The sequence below is a fragment of the Chiloscyllium plagiosum genome, chromosome 14 (assembly GCF_004010195.1).
Source record: "Chiloscyllium plagiosum isolate BGI_BamShark_2017 chromosome 14, ASM401019v2, whole genome shotgun sequence".
In the NCBI taxonomy this organism is placed as follows: domain Eukaryota; kingdom Metazoa; phylum Chordata; class Chondrichthyes; order Orectolobiformes; family Hemiscylliidae; genus Chiloscyllium; species Chiloscyllium plagiosum.
The window spans coordinates 41,193,749-41,215,746 of NC_057723.1; the positions used below are offsets into that span (position 1 = coordinate 41,193,749).

The 21,998-nt window shown below is 40.3% G+C and overlaps 1 protein-coding gene across 5 annotated transcripts in view; it reads right to left on the reverse strand.

The window, feature by feature from the left end:
- The window catches only part of LOC122556673 (nuclear factor NF-kappa-B p105 subunit-like), a 151,293-nt gene that overhangs the window by 31,075 nt on the left and 98,220 nt on the right, over positions 1 to 21,998 (reverse strand). For all 5 annotated transcript variants that reach the window (XM_043703690.1, XM_043703692.1, XM_043703689.1 and 2 more), the window contains one exon: positions 7,984 to 8,132. In XM_043703690.1, the coding sequence (XP_043559625.1) occupies positions 7,984 to 8,132 (149 nt within the window). The remainder of the gene's footprint in view (positions 1 to 7,983; positions 8,133 to 21,998) is intronic.

The following is a 21,998-nucleotide window of genomic DNA, read 5'->3' on the forward strand; positions in this document are numbered from 1 at the left end:
ATGGAAGGATCTCCATGAAATTTCACACCTCATAGAAAAGCTGAAACATTAATAAAAATATCAACGTAAATTCCAGAGAGCTGTGTTTTTGTTCAGGAAAAGGGAATGAACCATCAAGGTTTCATAATATCAGGGAAGTCTTGTTGGGTGTGATGGTTGCAGGGAACAACAAATGGTGGAGATCACAACAGGTCAGACAGCATCCATTGAGAGAGTGCAAGCTAACATTTCAAGTCTAGATGACTCTTCATCAGCGTTGAAGTGTGGAGGGAACAGCATATGCTGCAGTTTGGAGGGGCAGGCTAGTGGGTATAGGATGCTGGTAGAGAAGAGATATTGATAGTTCAGATTAAGTGATCAGAATGTAAGAAGGCAGAACAATGATGGTATGTCTCCTGCTAGACTTGAAAAGACGGTAACTGGGATGGGAGGAGGGGAAGACATGAAAACAAGCTAAAAGAAATGGAAGAAATTGTTCACAGTTTAAAGGTGATGAACTCAATTTTAAGTTCAGAAGGCTGAAAAATGCATACAGAGTGGAGGTGTTCCGCAAAGTGGTCACCCAGTCTGCGTTTGGTTTCTCTAATGTAGAGTAGGCCACATTAGGTACAGCGAATACAACACACAAGATTGGAGGAGGTACGGGTGAATGCTGCATCACCTGGAAAGACTGTTTAGGACCTTGGATGGTGACCAGGGAAGAGGTGAAAGGGCAGGGGTTACACATTCTGTGGTTACATGGAAAGGTGCCATGCTGAGGGGGCGTGGTATTGGTGGTTGTGGGAAGGACTAAGGTGTACCAGAGGGACCAATCCCTGCGAAATGCAGACAGGTGCAGTTAGGAGTAGATGTGTTGGTGGTGGCGTTCTACTAGAGTTGTCTAAAATGGCAGAGAATTATCCTTTGATTGTGGAGGCTGGTGGGATGAAAAATAAGGACAAGGGAAACCCTGTTGAGTGATGGGAAGGTGCAAGGCGGAAACACAGGTGAAAAGTCGGGCCCGGTTGAGGGCCCTGTCAACCAGAGTGGGTGGGAAACCACTGTCATGGAAGGAGCCAGCCAAGTCAGCAGCTGTTTTTGAAGGTGACATCATCTGAACAGATGCGACGTAGGCAAAGACACTGGGAGAATGGGATGGAGTCCTTGTGGAATGCATGGTGTGCTGAGCTTTAGCAAATGTAGCAATGGGAGTCAATGGCTTTCTAATGGATGGCAATGGACAGTTTATTCCCTGAAATATAGACAGAGGTCAAGGGAAGGAAGGGAAATGTTGCAAAGTTAGAGAGGGGTGGAAATTGGAATCAAAATGAGTGAAGTTTTCAAGGTCCTTGTGGGACCATGAAGTGGCACCAAAGCAGTCATCAATGTACCAGAAAAAGAGTTGTGGGAAACGGTCACTGTAGGATTGGACCAAGGACTGTTCTACATATCCCATAAAGAGGCAATGCATAACTGGGACCCATGCAGGTATCCATAGCTACTCCTTTGATTTGGTAGAAGTGAGATGAATTAAAGGAGAATTTGTTCAGTCTCAGGCTCAGAGGTTGCAGGGGTTGGGTGGGGGATTGTGAGACCGTGGTGGAAATGTAAAATGTAAATTGTAAAAGTAAATGTAAAATTGAATTTATAGCCTATAAGTCCTTGAACTCGTGCTCTTTCCTCTCAGCGAGTTTGAGTTATGCCAACTCTACTGAGAGGGACTTTGGAGGAGGTACACACAGTACCCCAGAAGCTTGCTCTTAGAAGTCTCCAGAGGTGCCCGATTGCACCCATTACACATCCATCCCCACCATCCCTATGATGCCAAATTGAAGGAAGGTGAGCCAACATCTCATCAGAAATTCTAGGCCCAAATGGCCCAGGGAGGAATACACAAATTCTTCCAAGCCAAAAGGAGCAACTACAGATTAGGTCTTCTCCAACCCAGTTGCGAAACACAGGACTGCACTTAGGTAAAGTAAAAGATGTAGGATGAAAGCACTTCTGAGGGCACATGGGTAGTGCAGTGACACACAATTGTAAATCAATCTTGCTTCTTGCAAATAATTATGCATTCACACTTTTAAATTGCCTCATCTAATGCCTTGATCACTGTCAGACCTAGTGAAGTCACACTCATGTGAGGAATGAGCAGCCAGTTTAGTATCTCAAGGAAGGAAGACAATATAAAGGAATTGCTCAACTCTCACAAGAAACCAAATCTTAATCATAGAGAGCTTCGGGATGTCAGGGAGCTTTGGACCATGGCATTGATGACTGTAGTGAAGGCATCGCATGTCAATATAGAGGCACTGAGGCTAAATACAACGTGCAGTGATCATACTAAGGCCTGGCTGCAAACATCTTGCACATTTATACCTGCCTTGTGAGTGAGGATACAAAATCAGTGATAATACTACACATCTCTGAAGGCAAATTTTCATTTTATCAGATGTTGAAGTGAGTGCATTACCATTCAAGACTGGGAACTCACATGTCCATTCTTCCTCATAGCATGGATGTTAGCCAAGAGAAGCTGCACAAAATGCTGTCCCTCTCAGGTCCAACACTATCCAACAGAATGTTGAAGCATTTCAGGGTCGTTTAACAGTCTGCATGGACTCAGAAACATTGAAGGTCAACCAACAATGGAAGGGTCAATTGCCTTAGGGTTCCACTTGGTCTGCTGCTTTTTATGAGAAACTTCACTGCACATTACTGGAATATCCACCTAATCTTAGAGCATTATATTACTGACTGCTGCCTTTTCTCTAAAAATCAGTCAGACTTTTAATGCATAGATTTGAAAGTGTCAAGATGTTAAGTGTACAGTCGGATGGATAACAAGGTATTTATTCAGCAACTGAAAAGGTCAAGGACTGCAAAAATAATCAGCATACGTCCTTTGTACTGAGCAGGGGCTGCTTGCCATATATCCGACAAAGGTTACACAAGTAAAGTAAGTTCAAACCCAGCTCATTCATTTTGGAAGCAGGTTTCATTTAAGTTGTGCTTGGTTTCTCAGGCTGACAATGAATTGCTCTGTCATTCCTGTCCAACCTGATCAATGCCCTGATGGTCATCCTCAGAAGATTGCTGTTGATCCACATTTCCCCTTCAGCAAGGACATTGCCGCTTTTACTGCTCTAGTTATGAATGGCACAGCATGCCATAAAAATGCACACACCTTTTCCGGGTTAAACTGCAATGCCCCACCAGAGTCATCCAGGAACTGAAATTTCATCTTAAATAGACCTATAATCTGTTGCACCCTGACTGTAGTGGAAGCATTGTATCATTATTTTGTGTCAGTCTGAAGGTGTAACAAAGGTGTCCTGATCCATCTTTGAGGGGTTATCTTTGCCTCCCAGTAACCATGGCCCAAGGACTGTGGAGGAAGCAAGAATCTCTAGCATGTGCACATCATTGCAATTACTGGAATATTTGGGGAAGACCACTAAAATCTGGCTTTCATAATCACACATAATTTGAACATGGATGGATTGGAACCATTTTCTTTTGACTAACACTGTGGGCTGATGATAGGGTGCTCCCAAAGTGGCATAGGTGCGGGTTGTAATGCCCTGCAGTTGAGAAAGTCAGTGGTGGTGAAAACTCCCACTGCTACTTCTGTCTCTTTTTTACAGGGGAAAGATATGAACAGCTGTGATCAGGCTAAAATGGTATCAGATGCCTTGCAGATAGACTTGTTGGTTGAGGATTGGGAGATGTTATAGGGATTTCCAGTTATTTGTTGAAATGAATTGCTGACATAAATATCCAGTAACCTTGATGGGCACCTTTCTCCATTCTTTAGAGTGCAAATTCTGCTCCAATAGATGACACACTTCTGTGCTGACAGCTTGGGATATCCCCAATATGCACCTACACAGTGTTTTAGAGAGCTATAGATATTGACAGCGAGGTCTGCATTCTCTTCAATCTCCTTCAGGGATCTTCACTTGCTGCTTCGCCCTCTGGTGGCTGTACTGGAGGTTGCTGCTCAATGCTGTCATTGCATTTGAAGTAATGCCACAAGGAGCCACAGTGATGTTCATGGCAGATGCATGAGCAGATAATCTGTGGAGAATGTCAGATAAGGAGCACCGTTTCATGAATGGTACTCCTGAGGCTTCACATCAATTACAATGAAGCTTCATGTTAAGCCCTGATAAAGTGTGATATGGAGTCTTCGCAAGGAGGCCAATGTCACGCCTTAATAAGAAGGTCTGAGACATGTACCTTTAACCAAATATATGTTATAGAACCAAAGTAGTTAGGTTACAGTAAGAGAGTAGAATTTTGGTAGTAGGCAACTATTATAGCACCACCACACCCCCTCCCAAAATAGGCAGCCTTGCATGACACAGAACCATGTTCTTGCATGCTTATAATTTAATGTGCAAATGTGATTGTTCTGAAGCGTTGACTTCCATTGACAGCAATGGAATATTTTTAAGAAATGTTAAGCCCAGGTGATGCTTTTAAATTAATGTCTGATTGCATTTGCTGAGCTAACTTGACAAGGAGACAATTCATGCAAACAATGTAATACGCATGATTGCTTGAGGCCATAACTTACAATGAACATTCTGGATGATGAATTATCTTCCAGTGGAGTGCAATTTGAGCCCAAATGGGTGGCATTACTGAATCAGTGGATGCATGATTTATACAACTGCCCTGAGCAGAGTCTCACATTCAATTAATTTTATTCATTACACCAAAAAGAAAAATATTAACTTACTCAGTGCACTTTGCATGCAGTGGCAGCCATTTTGTATCATTATTGCTCAGTTGACTCTGGATCAAAGATGGCAAGGTTTCAACTTCATGTCCTTGTGAGTGACTTTCAGGCTGTGCCTGAGTTGCAGGATATTCCTATGATCCTTCATGTACCCTGTTTTTTTTCCTGTCTCTGACGAACGTTCGGTCTCTCCCATTTCTTTTCATCACTTTATATACCCATTAATGACCCCCGGAGCCCATGACTTTGTTAATTCTCATGCCATTGTTTCTAACTCCTTTTTCCATTCCAGAGTGATTGTGACAAACAGCACACATGATGTGGTGAGACTGATGACTGATACTGTTTACGTGGACGAAATTCAGATGTGAGCCCTGTCCATGGAGCATGTAGGGATGTTGTGGTGAAGTTAGAGGTAATTGAAGACCAGGACAAGGAAGTATTGAGTTGCTAGCACCAGGTTCCCACTCTGACTTTTATGTTGGGAATTTGTACCATGTACTTGTTGACAAAAGAGATGAGAATTGAAAGTGGCATATAAATGCGATGAACTGGATTAGTAATGAACTGCAAATGCCTGGAGATAAAGTAATCACCACTTAATAGTGAGATTCTGAAGTCAGTGGTTAAAGTTTAAGTGAAAATTGGGTATTTTGCTCCTCAATGTTGAGATTCTAATTTTTTCATTTTTGTTGTATTTCCCCAACTTTCACAAGTCCTAACTCCAGGGAGCAGAAAATTTCAACTGGAGAAACCATTATCCTGAATTTACTGGTGTTGAAGACGAGCAGGAGAGTCCTCAAAATGTTAAATTGATTCATTTAACAGCTGCAACATCAGTTATCCTAATGCATAAACACCATGAATTGATTTTAGCCTAATTAGGAAAGCAGATATAAACATTGAGTGTTTATTGTTGTGCTTTTAAATTGTCAACATCATTTTAAACATTACAGCTCTGAATTTCAGGATGACCATCAGAAATGCAATCCAATAATGTCAATTAACTCCTCATTATCATCTAATTTAAAATCATGGGAATCACATTTAAGCCTTGAGAAATCTGCAAACATTGTAAATCTACAAAGTAGAAACCAATATAAAAAGGAACGTTCAGGTGAAGAATATCAGATCATTTTGTTATGTCCTGGGGAGTTTTCTGTTTCCAGGTTCTTTCATGTACTGTGTGTGTTCAGTTTAAAAATATGCTCTAGGAAGGATCTGTTGACATCAGATGGACCCAAAATGACCAAGAGGATCAAATTGAGCCTAGGTTGCTTAAATTTCCTTCATAAATTCTTGGGTATCTGAGATTGAAGTTATTTAAAATAAAGAGATTTTGGTATGGAGAAATTATTTTCCCTTGTGGGGTCATATATATGTTAAAGCTGGGTAACTCAGGAGTGAAATCAAGAAGCAGATTTTCACAGAAGGGACATTAGAAATGTAAAACATCTTTTCTACAAAAGATTGTGGATGCTGGACAACTGAAGATTTCAAGACTGAAATACAAAATTGGTAGGTAAGTATGTTTAAGTAAGGCGAAAACAAGTCAGGAAAACCTAAGTCTAATCTTGAAAGATTGAGACTGAAGAAGTACCTTGCTATTTCTACAGTTCCCAGGGATTGAAATTCTTTCAGATTCAAGTTTTCATACTTAGACAAGTATTTGGATTTTAAATTGGATGTATGTGACCTAGTTTCTAAAATAATATCCATCTCCTAATGAAATAATATTTTTAAAACTGTAATTTTAAGTGTTTACACTCACTCCTTTACAATACACTAGTTTATTGGAATTACTTTATGTTGTCTCCACATGAAAAAAGTTAGAAGTTATAACATTATATTCTTTTGCTTGTTTTCCATTCAATACTAAGAATCTACATTAGAGAAACCCTGACAATCAATTTGATCCAATGATTACTATCTTATCAAACACATTTTTCACCTGATTCAGAATACTTTAACACATGAAGACATGAACACACTGATTCAGGATACTCTAACACATGAAATGCATTTGTGCTTCAGTAAGGTTATCTTATTTATACCAGTTGCTAAGCACCCCTTTTCGATTCTTTAGTTTATCTTGTCCCTTCTGTCGTTATCACAAAATACTAACTGCTAGTGCCAAGAAACATTGATGCTCTGGAAATTGTTTGAGACAGCAGGAACATCCAATTTGAGATAGCAATATCACTAGGGAAAATTTATTTATAGCCAGAGAATGTTACCTCAAAATTTTACATTTTGTGAAAATTTGACATTGGTGTGGACATAATTTGGTGAAAATAGGTCAACCATTTCTACTACATCTCACCCACTTTTCTTTCTACTGACTTTGTCAGACAGACAAATCAAACATAGTCAATTACACTGACTATTTTCACCCCAACTTTACCAGTAACATGATTTTTCAATGTGAAGTATGGTATGGGATTCATGTATTGTCATTTGAGAGTTTTGAAGTAATTGTATGTGAATTTTCTGTGCATCTGAAGAGGTTTAATGATTAACTTGTAGATATTTTTATAGCCATGGCATGTTTTTCTAAAACAAACAAACCGAGAGAGAGTTCAGGGAGGTTAATGACAACTTGTTTACAGTGAACAAAGCAAACAGTGTGGTGTATTAAGCTTTTGAATAGAAGATTCAGACGTCTTGGGTGAAGCTGTGTAAGCTGTTGCTCCTGAGAAAAGGAGGTATTCTATTTTATCTTAATTTCTTTTGCATAATAAATTTGTTTTATTGCTAAACTGAGTCTGCAGCATTGTCTGTTTGTATAAAAGACCACCTCATTAAAATCAACACAACATAGTATGAAGCCAGATTTCACTCAGGGATCTGACTTGTCCAGCTAGAATTATAACAGTCAGTAATTGACAAAATTGGCTATCCATCACCCTGCTAAATGCAATGGAAAATAAAATCGAATAAAATGTAAAGTTGGTGACTAAGTCAACTCAGTAAGTAGGTTTGGTTACATTTTTCCCCTTTAAGATGACCAGAAATGCTGTTTATTTTTCTGTCCTAAAGTACAAAAGCCCAACCTATATTCAATTCTTGTACTTTTAATTCTGGGGATGTCGTACTGAAAATCGATCAATTTTCAAAACTTTGAGGTAGATACCTTTGCAACTAAAGTTCTTAGATAACACTTATCCAATCTCCAAATTCTAATCTCAAATATGATTGCTGCAAGTGTTTGAAATAAATTACTGAATATTTGTATTACTGTAAAACCACATTCTCACCTAGCAGTCATGTCCTCAGAGTCCATTTGAATTACACAGATTCCATTTTCACATTGTCTTCCAACTAGGCTGTGTACATGTAGAAGTGGAGGCTCATCAATGGTCACTAACTGTACAATAATTTTGACAGGTCCAGTGTAGTTGTGTATCTATAATTGAAACAGAGATTGAGATTGATGATCATGTAGGGAAATCGTGTTAATGTAACAAGTAGTTAAGCAGGCGACTGGGGTTAATTCATTCATGGACTGGGTAGATGAGGAGGGGTTCCTACTCATGGATAGCAGGACTGGGTTCTAGTCACTCCTGCTTCATAGGTGTGTAATAACATTTCTGAACAAGTTGATTAGAAAAATAGACTAAATTTTTTAAAATGAAAAGATAGATGAGGGCTGTTGTGGCACAGTGATGGTGCTCCTACCGCTGAGCTAGGAGGCCTGGGTTCCTACTCTGGAGGTGAGCAATATTGTATAAATAGGCTAATCAGAAAATAAAAATTAACATAGGAGATATGAAGGGTTAATAAATGGAACTGGTGTGTGGAAACACCTGTAAAACTGAGAAGGAACCATACATTCCTCTCAGAATTCCCCTCTCAGAACACCCCAGAGATGGTCTGGTCCTCTGCTTCCACCCAATCTGCATCTCTGACTCTTTGAAGATGAAGCAGAGGAGTGCTCATTTGCCTCTGGCAAGATGACTCTCAGCATTATTAGGGCTGTGCAGTTGCAACCACCCATGGGTACCTGACTAAACTTCGAGGGACATTGGGCTCCATTGCCGAGAATGCTCCCTCCACATCAGCTGCAGAAGTAGGGACTACACAGCTGTAATAGTAGGCAGTCATAGTCCTAGAGCACAGACACCCATCACATCCTAGGCCCTAAAGGAGCCTTCCACACCCATCACATCCAAGGCCCTACAGGAGCCTTCCACTTCCATCAATGTTTTACCTGCACATCCCACCAATATCGTTTACTGTATCCTTTGCTCCCGATGCGGTCTCCTCTACATTGGGGAGACGGGACGCCTCCTCGCGGACCACTTTAGGGAACATCTCTGGGACACCCGCACCAATCAACCACAACACCCTGTGGCCCAACATTTCAACTCCCCTCACCTTCATCTCCTTCCCCACTCACCTACTGTACTCTATGTTACTTTCTCACCACCCCCACCCTCCTCTAATTTATCTCTCCACCCTTCAGGCACTCTGCCTGTATTCCTGATGAAGGTCTTTTGCCCAAAACGTCGATTTTATTGCTCCTCGGATGCTGGCTGAACTGCTGTGCTTTTCCAGCACCTCTTATCCAGCACAGAAATAGACCCTTCAGTCCAACTCATCCATGGCAATCAAGTTTCCCAAACTAAACTTGTCCCATTTGCCTGCATTTTGCCCATTTCCCTTCAAAACTTTCCAAATTGTACCTGTCCAAATATCTTTTAAATGTTGTACCTGTACCTACATTATTACTTTCTCTGGCAGTTCATTCCACATATGAACCACCGCCTGTGTGAAAGACGTTGCTCCCTCAGGTCCCTTTTAAATCTTCCTGCTGTCATCTTAAAAATATGCCTTCAAATTTTGAACTCCCCTACACTGGGGAAAAAGACTTTGGTTATTCTCCTTACCTATGCCTCTCATGATTTTATAAACCTCAATAAGATCACCTCTCAACTTCCTATGCTCCAGTGAAAGAAGTCCTAGCTTATCCAGTCTCTCCTTATAATTCAAACCCTCCAGTCCCAGGAATATCCTGAGTAACTCTTTTCTGCACCTCTGCAATTTAATAATATCCTTTCCGTAACAAAGAAAGCAGAAAACATATTGAGGGCACTTTGGGTAGGATGCATAACATTACATGAAATTTCAACTTTTAAAAAATATTATTGTTTGCATCCACATCTGTTTGTTTGAGTCTTTGTGTAGCCCTGAATGTGACTGAGCCAACATGATGCTTAACTTCATGTCAATACAGGATATATCATGGATCAATGTGTGTGCTGAGAGCCTGCTATAGCATATGGAAGCAAAATGAACAAGGCACATACAAGGCAATGAATCCTGCTGATACCATCGGTCCTTGTTCTACAGCATCCTTATTCTTTCCTTGATCTCTGTATCCACTGTATCCAAAAGTGTTGGTGTGAATGAGGTAGTCAGTGATGTCTGGGGCAGGGAGGTATGTAGCACACAGGCAGCCAATGCATTAGGATGGCCAGGGATTAGGGACAACACACCCATAAACTAACACATGTACCCTGACCACTTCAGGTGTAGTTGCAGTTATTTTATTTCCCATTGTGTATTTTTGATTTGAGACAGAAATGTTGACCAAGGAACAAGGTGGTGCATTCAATGGCAGGCAACTGGAAGCTCAGTGTCATTTTTGCAGACAGGATGTAGGTGTTCTGCTAAGCAGTCATCCAGTCTGTGCTTTGTCTCCCCAACGTAGAGAGGATCACATTGTGAGCAGCAAATACCATTGACTTGATTGAACGAGGTACAGGTAAATTGTTGCTTCACCTGGAAGGTGTGTCTTGGGCGTCGGATAGTGAGGAGGGAGGAAGTAAATGGGAAGGTGTTATACCTTCTGTGATTGCATGGGAACATGCCTTTGTGGTATGGGGAGGTGTTGCAAAGGGAGGAGGAGTGAACTGGAGAGTGTGGTCCCTGTGGAAGGCTGAAAACGGAGGGGAGGGGTGGGGAAATATGTGTCTGGGGTTGGAATCCTGCTGGAGGTAATGGAAATAATGGCTAGTGATCCTTTGGATGTGGATGCTAGTGGGATGGTAAGTGAGGACCAAAGGGACCTGAAGTGGGAGGGAAAAGAGAGGGTGAAGGCCGAAGAACGGGAGATAGGTTGGACTGGGTGAGGTGGCTGAGAGCTCTGTTAAACCTGATGATTGAGAAATCTTGGTTGAGGAAGGTGGACATTTTGGAGGCCCTTTGATGACACTGGCATCATTGGAACAGATGTGATGGAAGCAGAGGAATTGGGAGAATGGAATAGAGTCGGGATGTATAGTTAAGGTAACTGTGATAGTTGGTGGGCTTATTGTAGATATTGGTGCTGAGCCTATCCCCAGAAATCATAACAGATATTGAAGAAAGGAAGGGAGGAGTCAGAGATGGACCAGGGTGAAGATGAGACCAGGGTGGAAATTGGAAGCAAAATTGATGAATTTTTCCAATTCTGAATGAGAAGAGGAAGCAGAATTGATTATGTCATATCAGAGAAGGAGCTGTGGGTGTTGGGGTCCAGAGTTGGATCGAAACAAGAAATGTTCAATGTACCCCACAGAGGGATAGGCATAACTGAGACCTTTGACCTGAATGAAGTGAGAGGAATTAAAGGAGAAGTTGTTCAAAGGGATAATGAGCCTGGCCAGGTAGAGGAGGGTGGTGGTGGATGGGGATAGTTTAGGCCTTTTTTTCCAGTAAGACACCATCAGCCCTAAAACTATCTTGATAGAGGATGGACATGTTAAGGGATTGTACGTCCATGGTAGAGAAGAGGTGGCTGAGCCCTCACATTGGATATCCTGAAACTTGCATAAAGCATCAGAAGAATTATGGATGAAAGTAGAAAGGGATGGAGCAAGGAAAGAAAAAAATTGAGTCAAGATAAGAAGAGTTGAGTTCTATGGGGCAGGAACAGGCAGAAACGAGAGGTGTGCCTGAGCAATCCTGTTTGTGGATTTTGGGAAGGAGCTGGAAGTGGGCAGTGAGAGTTTGGGGTACCATGAGTCTGGACTAAGTAGGGGACACATTGAAATGAAATGAGATCAGTGACCATGGTGGACACAATAGCTTGGTGTTACATGATAGGGCCAAGGATCAGAGGGAGATAGGAGAAGGTATTTGAGAGCTGGCACTCAGCCTCTGTGATATATACAGACAACAACAGCATCATCCTTGTCTGCAGACTTTATTACAAACTCAGCATTAGATCTGAGAGCAAAATACAAGCCAACCTTTTTCTAGCTACATTCAGTTCTGAAGAAAGGTCACTGTACCTGAAATGTTAACACCACTTTCTCTTCACCAATGCTGCCAGACCTGCTGAGTTGTTCAAACAGTTACTGTTTTTGTTTCTGATCTCCAGCATTTGCAGTTCTTTGGTTCCTCCTGGAGTGACCTATCTGCACAGACCTGGACAACAAGTACCCAGACCCCTGACTAGTGGTTGTATATCACCTGACTATGTTAGCCAAATACCATGGACTGGTCTCTATGCAGCCACAGGACTGATCGTGAACTGCTGTCTGAAATGCTGAGGCACAGATCCTCTGACCAATAACACTCCAACTTGATGCCTGCCCATGACCAATCCCTTGGTGCAGTATTGGAAACATTTATTGTGTTGGGAATCCCTTTGTTAACATGTAACTCCATGGTCCTTGGTGAGAGCAACTCACCTAAGACTCTGAAATGTGTTTGCTATGTAAACTACTAACACATGGGGCAGGTGTGAGGTTGTCACAGTACACTGCCATAGAGCAAGACGTATGCCCCTTGACTAAGGACTGCTGATCAACAAGGTAGGCTGATTGGTTGTGTGATTGTGCTAAATGGTTCAGCAAGGCATAGATGGTGCAGGTATGCACTTAGTGAGCAAAAGCAAAGAGTGCAAGCAAATAGCCCTGAAATGTAGCTTAGTCCAATCCATGAGCTGGGTGCCCATCCCTGCATGCAAAGTGGCCATGTAGGAGACTTTCAATGCTAGTTACTGGCGCACACTACAGCAGAGGCCTGTGCTTCCTAAGAGTTCTCCAAGTTGATTGGAGAGGTGGCACAATGGCATGAGGGGTTGGCAAATATCAAATGACTGAGGACGAGGGGTGCACGGAACTGGTACCCATGGATCCTGCCCTGAGATGCTGGTTTAAGTTGAGCAATATGCAGGCTGATTGCAGCTAAGGATGAGCTGAAGTCGCCAGGTATTCGTTTGACTTTCAAGTCGAGAAGTTTTGACATCTAGCTTGTTTGGTAATTTGGGAAGATAGGAAGCTGAATTTATAAGGCATTTAACGAGCTATAATTTCCTTAATTAGCTACTCACCATTGCCAGCAAGAAAATAGCCTTGCCACTTGGCAAAAGTACAATAGTTGTCGCCAGATGCTCATGACTTCGATTGAGGCCTTACTAGTCCTCTCTTTCGATTCTGCCATCTTACCATAATCCATATTGCTCAGACCTGTATATAATTCCATTCCTTAGATTTTTTTAAATAATAAAGATCAAACTAAGATTAAGGAATGTGAGAGTACTACCTGGTTCAGGTTTAGGGATGTCACTGTGCTGAAACCATTAAAAAGAGTAGTGATTCTCTGTACAACAGCTGGGTAAACCATTTTAGACATAGTTCCAAGTTAAAAACTCTTATTGTTGAGCGGGTTGTCCATGAAAGCGTTCAAATTAAACTGGTCATGGAACATAACAAGGCTATTTTCCTTAGAGGACGACTACTGAATGTTGGCGCCAAAGTAACATTAATGCCAGATGGGGCCTGTGAAGTGATAAATGCTATTCTAACAGGAGCAGGGAAAACAACCGGCTAAAATAAACTTTAGCTGAATGTGCAAGAAGAGGGATGGAAGGCATGAGCCATGATGGGCAAAATGAGGTGAAGACAATGAAGGCGTGAAAGTGCATTATGGGCTCTGACTGGACTTGGAAGTGATCATGCCCTAGGGACTTTCCCAAGCTTGCAAAAGGTATTCATAGGATAGGTAGTAGTCCAGAATGTGATAAGACAGAAAGTAGAGGTCAAAGTTTGCTAAGAACTTGGGCTTTGGATCAAGCTGGCAATACCAAGAAAAGTAAGAGCCATTATGATTATGAAATTTTAGTGGCTATGAACAAATTAGGAAATAAGTTAATGATGACAAACAAAAAGATTTGGACAGCTGGAAATAATTAGTTGCATAAATGGAGGTATCAGATAGAAGATAAGCAGCCTTAACATAAAGGTTGACATGCACAGAAAAAATGTTCCCTGATGGGACGGACATATGCTGAAGCCAAATCAGTGGCTCAGTGTTTCAAAGAGAAATTTGGTGATCAAGACATTGAACCAGATTCCCCTCATGCAGGAAAAGTGAATCTTTAAGATTTCTTTAGCTTTTTCAGCAATGTAGCCCTGAGAATGTACGTCAATGAAATTTAAAAAAAAGTAGATTTGCATGGTGAAAAATTTCAAAGGAAAGGTTTCCCTCAAGAACCAGATGAATTAGAAGGGAAGCTATTGAAATTAAACAAGTGTGTTTATATATTGAATGGTGCAGTGAGGCTGACATATTTCTCAGTTAGGTCTTTGCTAAAAGTAGGTTGCACTCAGCTGAAACTGACCCAGTAATTTTCTAGTGGTCTCGCAGACAGAAACTGGTAGACACCTTTATGATGCACAGTACAGGCCAGGAGCTGTACTGCGCTGTAATGTTCTATGCTGTAATGTTCTATGTTAAGTATATCAATAATTTTCTGTGAGAATTTGCTACAGAGCTTGAGCAAAACGAAATGGAAATTTAAAATTGGAAGTCAGCCTTCTGGGGGTCTTTAAATATCTAAGATTAAACTTAAGCAGGGTAAGTCAGGACTGACTTTGGATCAGTAAGCTTGACTGTTGGAAAATGTTCATCACATCCTGATAAATTGAATCAGGTACTCATACTTAACCCAATGCCAATTATGTCATATTGAAATTGAACCCTAAGTTGACATATGCTATTGTTCTGGAGATCTGGAGTAAGCAAATAAAACATTAAAGAAATTAAATTCAGAGCCATGTACACTCAGGTTTTTAGCCTTGGGTGACACAGAATATATGAAGCTTTTTTTTTGTGATGCTTTGCACACCAATATTCCAAATTACTACTTCAATATAGCAAGACTTATCATATTCTTGGTGGGAAAGAATGCTGTCTGTTGACTTGGGAAGCTCCGAAAAAAAGATAGCTTAAAAGTATCTTAACTGCTGAAACATAGATGCCTGTAGCAGCTTAGATACAGGGGTATATTTATCCAATATTGCATAGGAAATTGTAATACAAGGTGTAATTTGAAGTAACAAAAACAAAAAATTGCTGGAAAAGTTCAGCACCTGTGCAGAGAAATCAGAGTTAATGTTTCGGGTCCAGTGACCTTTCCTAAGTTCTGAGCCAAAACGTTAACTCTGATTTCTCTTCACATATGCTGCCTGACCTGCTGAGCTTTTCCAGCAATTTCTGATTTTGTTTCCGATTTAGAGCATCTGCAGTACTTTCAGCTTTCATTTAATAATCAGAGCTAAGTTTGACCATAGAATATTATGTGCACAATTATTCTCTTTGGGACAATGTCCATTCTACAAAGGAAATTGGTGACAAAGGTTGAAAATTGACTTTCCTGGCATAGGATATTTGTTGGAAAGAACACATTCCAAAATAAAGTTAGTCACACAAATAACCAGTTGTCAGAGTGTTTCACAAAAGAAGTGCTTGTTTCAAGAAAATATTGGATATTCCTGCAGAGGAATGACCGGTATTAAGAGGAGTAATAGAAAATTGAAAGAAAAATCAATGTTTATTTGAGTTGCTTTGTGATTAGATGTGTTTTATTTGTTCAAAAAATGGAGCATATAGGAAGCTGACTGCACCATATGGAATAGGAAAATAACATATATGTAATTTTGTTACTGTTCATTTGTACTGCAACATAAGATATGGAATATGAAAATATATCATTTTATTTAATTTTACTTCATTTTGTTCAAAATTTGTTTGTATATCTTCAGAGGTTTTATTGTTAGATAGTTTGTCATTTACATAAATGATTTGGATGTGAACATAGGAGGTATAGTTAGTAAGTTTGCAAATGACAACAAAGTTGGTGGTATAGTGGACAGTGAAGGAGATTACCTCAGATTATAATTGGATCTTGATTAGGTGGGCCAATGGGCTGAGGAGTGACAGATGGATTTTAATTTAGATAAATGTGAGGTGCTGCATTTTGGAAGAGCAAATTAGAGCAGGACTTATACACTTAATGGTAAAATCCTAGGGAGTGTTGCTGAACAAAGAGATCTTCGAGTGCAGGTTAATAGTTCCTTGAAAGTAAAGTTGCAGCTGCATAGGATAGTGATGCACTTTGGAAGAAGTATAAGATAAGGGAGTACTCAATGAATGGCAGGTCACCAGGAAGCTCAGAGGAACAGAAAGATTTTGCGATGTTTGTCCACAGATCCTTGAAGTTGACAGAACAGATTAATAAGCTAGTCAAGGTATTTGGGACATGTGCCTTTATCAATGGAGGCATAGATTATAAAAGCAGGGAGGTTATGTGGGAGCTGGCAGGCTATGTCTAGATCTGGTCGCTGCACTGTAGGAAGGATGTGATTGCATTGGAGATGATGCAGAGAAGATTTCCAAGAATGTTGCCTGGGATGGAATAGTTTAGCAATGAAAAGAGCCTGGTAAGTGTTAGACCAGAGAAGACTAAGAGGGGACCTGACTTGATACGGTTGTGAGAGATATGGGCAGAGTAGATATAAAGCAGCTGTTCCCCTTAGTTAAAGGGTGAATAACAAGGGTCCAGACTTTTAAGGTGCAAGGTAGGAATTTTAGAGGAGATTGAGGAAACTTCTTTTTCACCCAGAGAGCTGGAATCTGGAATACACTGTCTGTTCCCTTTACACAGAAATGTAGGTTACTTGACGTGGAAAACCTGACCAACCTTTAAAAGTACTTGGATGAGCACTTGAAGGCAATGAGCCAAGTGCTAGAAAGTGAAATGTTTTAGATTTAGTGTTTTTTTTGGTCAATGCAGACACTATGGGTCAAGGGGACTATTCTGTACTGCATGGTTCTGAGTAGGTCTGTCGGCCCTTCTGAGTCTGCTCTGCCATTCAATAAGATTACAGTTAATCATCCAACTCAGTACCCTCTTCTCTCTTGCATCCCATACCCTCTGATCCCTTTAGCCCTAAGAACTATATCTAACCCCTTGTTGAAAACATTCAATATTTTGCCTTTAATCCCTTTCTGTGGCAGAGAATTCCACATTGTCTGTGGGAAGAAATTTCTCCTCACCCAAGTTCTAAATGGCCCACTCTGTATCCTTAGACTATGAAACCTAATTCTGTACTCTTCATTCATCTGGAACACCCTTACTGTGTTTACTGTGTTGAGTCCTGTTAAAATTTTATAGCTTTCTATGAGATCCCCATCTCACCCACCTCACCCTTCTAAACTCCAGTGAATATATTCTTAACTGATCCAATCTCTCTTCATACATCAGTTGTGCTATTCCCATGATCAGTTTGATAAACTTTTGTTCAACTCCCACCATAACCAGAACATCTTTCCTCAGATAAGGAGACCAAAATTATGAACAGTACTCCAGGTATTGCCTTAGCAAAACCCTGTACAATTGCAGTAAGACATCCTTGCCCCTGTACTCCAATCTTTTTGTTCTGAAGGCCAACATACTATTGACACATGATTGGTGTACAAGGACATCCAGATCTCATTGCACCATCCCCTTTCACATTCTATTGCCATTTGGATAATAATCTTCATTCCTGTTTTTGATATTAAAATGGTAATATTGCATTTATCCACATTACAGTTCATCTATTGTGCATTTTCCCACTCATTAGAATTAGAATCCCTACTGTGTGGAAACAGGCCCTTCAGCCCTATAAGCCCACACTGACTCTTCGAAGAATATCCCACCCAGACTCATTCCCCTATATTTACCCATGATTCATGCACCTAACCTATACATCCCTGAACACCATGGACAATTTAGCACAGCCAATTCACCTAACCTGCACAGCTTTGGATTGTGGGAGGAAACCGGAGCACCTGAAGGAAACCCACACAGACACAGTAGAACGTGCAAACTCCCAAACAGTCACCCAAGGCTGGAATTGAACCCAGGTCCCTGGTGTTGTGAGGCAACAGTTCTAACCACTGAGTCACCATGCAGCCCAAAATTGCTTCATCACTGAAGCAATTCTGCATTCTCCTCATAGTTTGCCCACCCAGCTTACTTTATGTCATATTTCATAATGAATTTCATAAGTAAAATTCCCAAATTACCCCATGTCTCACAGAGCATCCATTTTAAAAGTCTAATTCCCAAGTTGTATTATTAACCATTTTCTGTCACAGCCAATAAATGTTCCTGGCACTTTCTGTTCTCTGTGTCCCTCTGCCTTACAATAAATCCTTTTTACCAGAACTGAAATCTCTCCTTGATGGTCTGGTATAATGTCTCAATTCTCTCTTAACATTTCTGACACTTCAGCTTTGATGAAAGCTTTTCTATCAGCATGTAGCACATGTCAAAGGATGGAGAAAGGAGAGTAAAGAGTTGCTCCCTATAGTGCTGGAGGATTATCATACAATAGTGACGGCAGTTTTGAATTCTAGTTGTATACTAATAGGAATTGACGATACTCCCAATTATCTGTAAGAGATTTTCTGGCATGTACTGCATTTGGCAGTGCCATTTGTAATCTACAGTTTACCTGATTTGCTCATATTTTGAGTAATATTTCATCAATTATTGCGTGGATTCACTCACAAACTGATATTGAATCAACGTGCTGCAGTAGAACGTATTACTACTATAACATTTAAATTCTTACATATCACAAAATTTGTTATTCACAAATTCACCTCCATTATCTGTTAAGACTTTTAATGGTGATCCAAGGCTTGCGCCCAGTTAACTTTCCATTCTCTATCCAGTACTGATCACAATAAAGGTTCAAGTTCACTTTGCACAAAGCTACACCTGTCCAATTAAAAGATAGTTAACTATTTTTATTATAGAAATACACAGCCAATCACAATATTTTCGAGTGAAAGAAAGCAAAATAATTCATGTATAGGAATCGTTCACTTCCTGAAAATAATGTCTCGGGCCTGGAATAGCAGAATCCTCATGGACAGCCTAACAGTGACATACTTGACTATCACGCTGCTATCTTAGCCCAGGAACTTAAGCACTATGGCACTGACATTGTTACCCTCAGTGAGACACTATGGTCAGGACAAGATCTACTCAAATAACAAGGGAGTGCATAAACTTTATTCTGGAAAGGTAAAACTGAGGCTCATCCTTGTTCAAAATCAGTATGCCACCATCATTATGCATGTACCCAATTCATAGAAGCAATGGATGAGGCCAGAGAGGAGTTTGATTCAAGTCTTGATTACTCAAGGCCCTAAGTTACAAAGGGGAGATGATCTGATTTTCTTTGGTGATTTCAATGCCAGAATGCGCCTGACAGAAGCCATTCAAAAGGTGTGATTAGCAAGTAAGGAAAAGTTAATAAGTTTACAGATGACACAAAAAGTCCCTTTTAGATTTTTCCCCTTTCATCTTAAACTTATGCCCTCTAGTTCTGGACTCCACCACCCCAGGGAAAAGATCTTGTTTATTCACCCTATCCATGCCCTTTGTGGCTTTATAAGCCTCTATAAGGTCACCCCTTAAACTCCGAAGCTGCAGGGAAAACAGCCCCAGCCTATTTAGCCTCTTCCAATAGCACAAATCCTTCAACCCTGGCAATATGCTTGTAAATCTTTTCTGAACCATTTCAAGTTTCACAACATCCTTCCAATAAGAGGGAAACCAGAATTAACACAATATTCCAAAAGTGGTCTAACCAATGTCCTGAACAGCCAGAACATGACCTCCAAACTCCTATATTCAAAGCTTTGACCAATAAAGTATATAAAACATCTTCTTCACTAGCCTATCTACCTGGGACTCCACTTTCAAGGAACTTTGAACCTGAACTCCAAGGTCTCTTTGTTTAGCAACGCTCCCCAGGACCTTACCATTAGGCGTATAAGTCCTGCCCAGATTTGCCTTTCCAAAATGCAGCACTTCACATTTATCAAAGTTAAACTCCTCAGCCCATTGGTCCATCTGATCAAGATCCTGTTATATTCTGAGGTAACCTTCTTCGCTGTTGACAACACCTCCAATTTTAGTGTCATCTGCAAACTTACTAACTATACCTCCTATGTTCATATCCAAATCATTTATGTAAATGACAAAAAGCATTGAACCCTGCACTGATTCTGTATCCAAATGGCTAGTTCTCCCTGTATTCCATGTGATCTAATCATGCTAACCAGTTTACAATGAGGAACCTTGTCAAATGCCTTACTGAAGTCTATATAGATCATGTCTACTGCTCTACTCTCATTAATCCTCTTTGTTACTTCATCAAAAAACTCAATCAAATTAGTGAGGCATGATTTTCCACACACAAAACCATGTTGACTATCTCTAATCAGTCCTTGACTTCCAAATACATGTTAATCCTGTCCCTCAGGATTCCCTCCAACAACTTCAACCTCTTGCACCTAGAAGGGAAAAGGCTGCAGGTCTTGCATGAACAGAACCTCATTGGTAGAGACCATTCATGTATTTAATTTTGTTTAGAATCCAAAACCAAAGATACACATTCAATTAATTAATCTGCAAGAATTATAGTTTAAAACAAAAGCATTGATCTATCCCACAATCAAAGAACATGACCTCTAATAATTACATGTTGTAATTAAACATCAGTTACAATAACGATATTAAAAGTACAATGGACTTCAAATTGATCTCATCCAATCTCTCTTCTACCCCCATTATGCTGACGCCCCAAAACTCAGGTCAGACAGTTACCAAAAATTGGAAAATTAAGAGGTGTAACACTTAGTATTTAGCTCCTGCTTCTTCATTGTCTAAGATCCCAAACACACTCCTTTCAAGTGAAAAAGCTATTCACTCATATTTCTTTTGATTCAGTTGATTGTATTCACGGAACACTACCACTCAAGTCTGTAAATCTGACACTGACCTTCCTGTTTTAAATTTACCATCTTACTCTTATGCTCATATTTCTGTCCTAGGCCTGCTGCATTGTTCCAGTGAAGCTCAACACAAGCTCGAGGAACAGCACCTCATACTTTGATTAGGTACTCTACAATCTTCTGCACTAGTGCTTAAAAAACAGAGGTGGGACCAGGGAGTTGGGCCCAATTATTGGTACTGCACTGGAGAGATATACTGTGACTTGGTGAAATGAGAGTTGGGGCAGGAGTTGTTGTTGCACCAAGAGCTACCAGTGGCCAAAAGGCAGAGTCTTTTGATGCGGCAGCCTTCTGCTAAGGACGAAGGTCTTTTGTTGGATCCAGAAGTTCCCTTTTGTTAGATCCAAGGTGGCATCATAGGACAGAGGAAAGCAGGGATGTGTGTGGAGCCTACTGTAATGAATAATGTAAATTTTTAAACATAACTAAGAGATTAAGAGACAAAATGTAGTAAATAGGGTAGTAACTGCCTGGTTATAATTTCAGTAGTCTGCAGGAGCGTTTTAGGATGATGACCTTTCATATGTAGAAGTGTGTCAGTTGCTTTGAGAAAACATTTGTTAAATTGTGTTTTGTACCAATTCAAATACCAAGGTATCCAGTAAATTAATGATTTATATTGTTTGGAGATACTGAGAATATTGTTAAATTATTCTAATTCTGCACCTGTGACAGTCCAGATACCTTATACATCAACACATATATGGAAGGTTTCTGCTATATGTCAGTATCACCTAATAAATCAGTTAATGAGAATGAAAAAGCAACTCCCTAAAATCAAACACTATCCCTTAAGAAAATTGCAAAAAAAAAAGAAAAAAATATAGTGAACCCTATGGTCAAAATTCTGTTCAATAACTTCATAGACACTGTCTTCTATATTGATTAGCTTCTTGCTGAGTGTCAGTCTATATCTTGTTTTCACATTTTTGCTTACAGAGAGAACAATGCTTTGAACCAATGCTTTGCTTCATTGCTATAACTATTACCACTCCCATTCCCTTTGTTCCATGATATCTTTGTCATTTAATCTACGTACCCTCCATCTTATCCCAGGTCAGTTCGCTCTGTTAGTAGACAGGCAGGAGGCTGGAAGAACACAGCAAGCTAGGCAGGAGGTGAAGAAATCAACGTTTCAGGT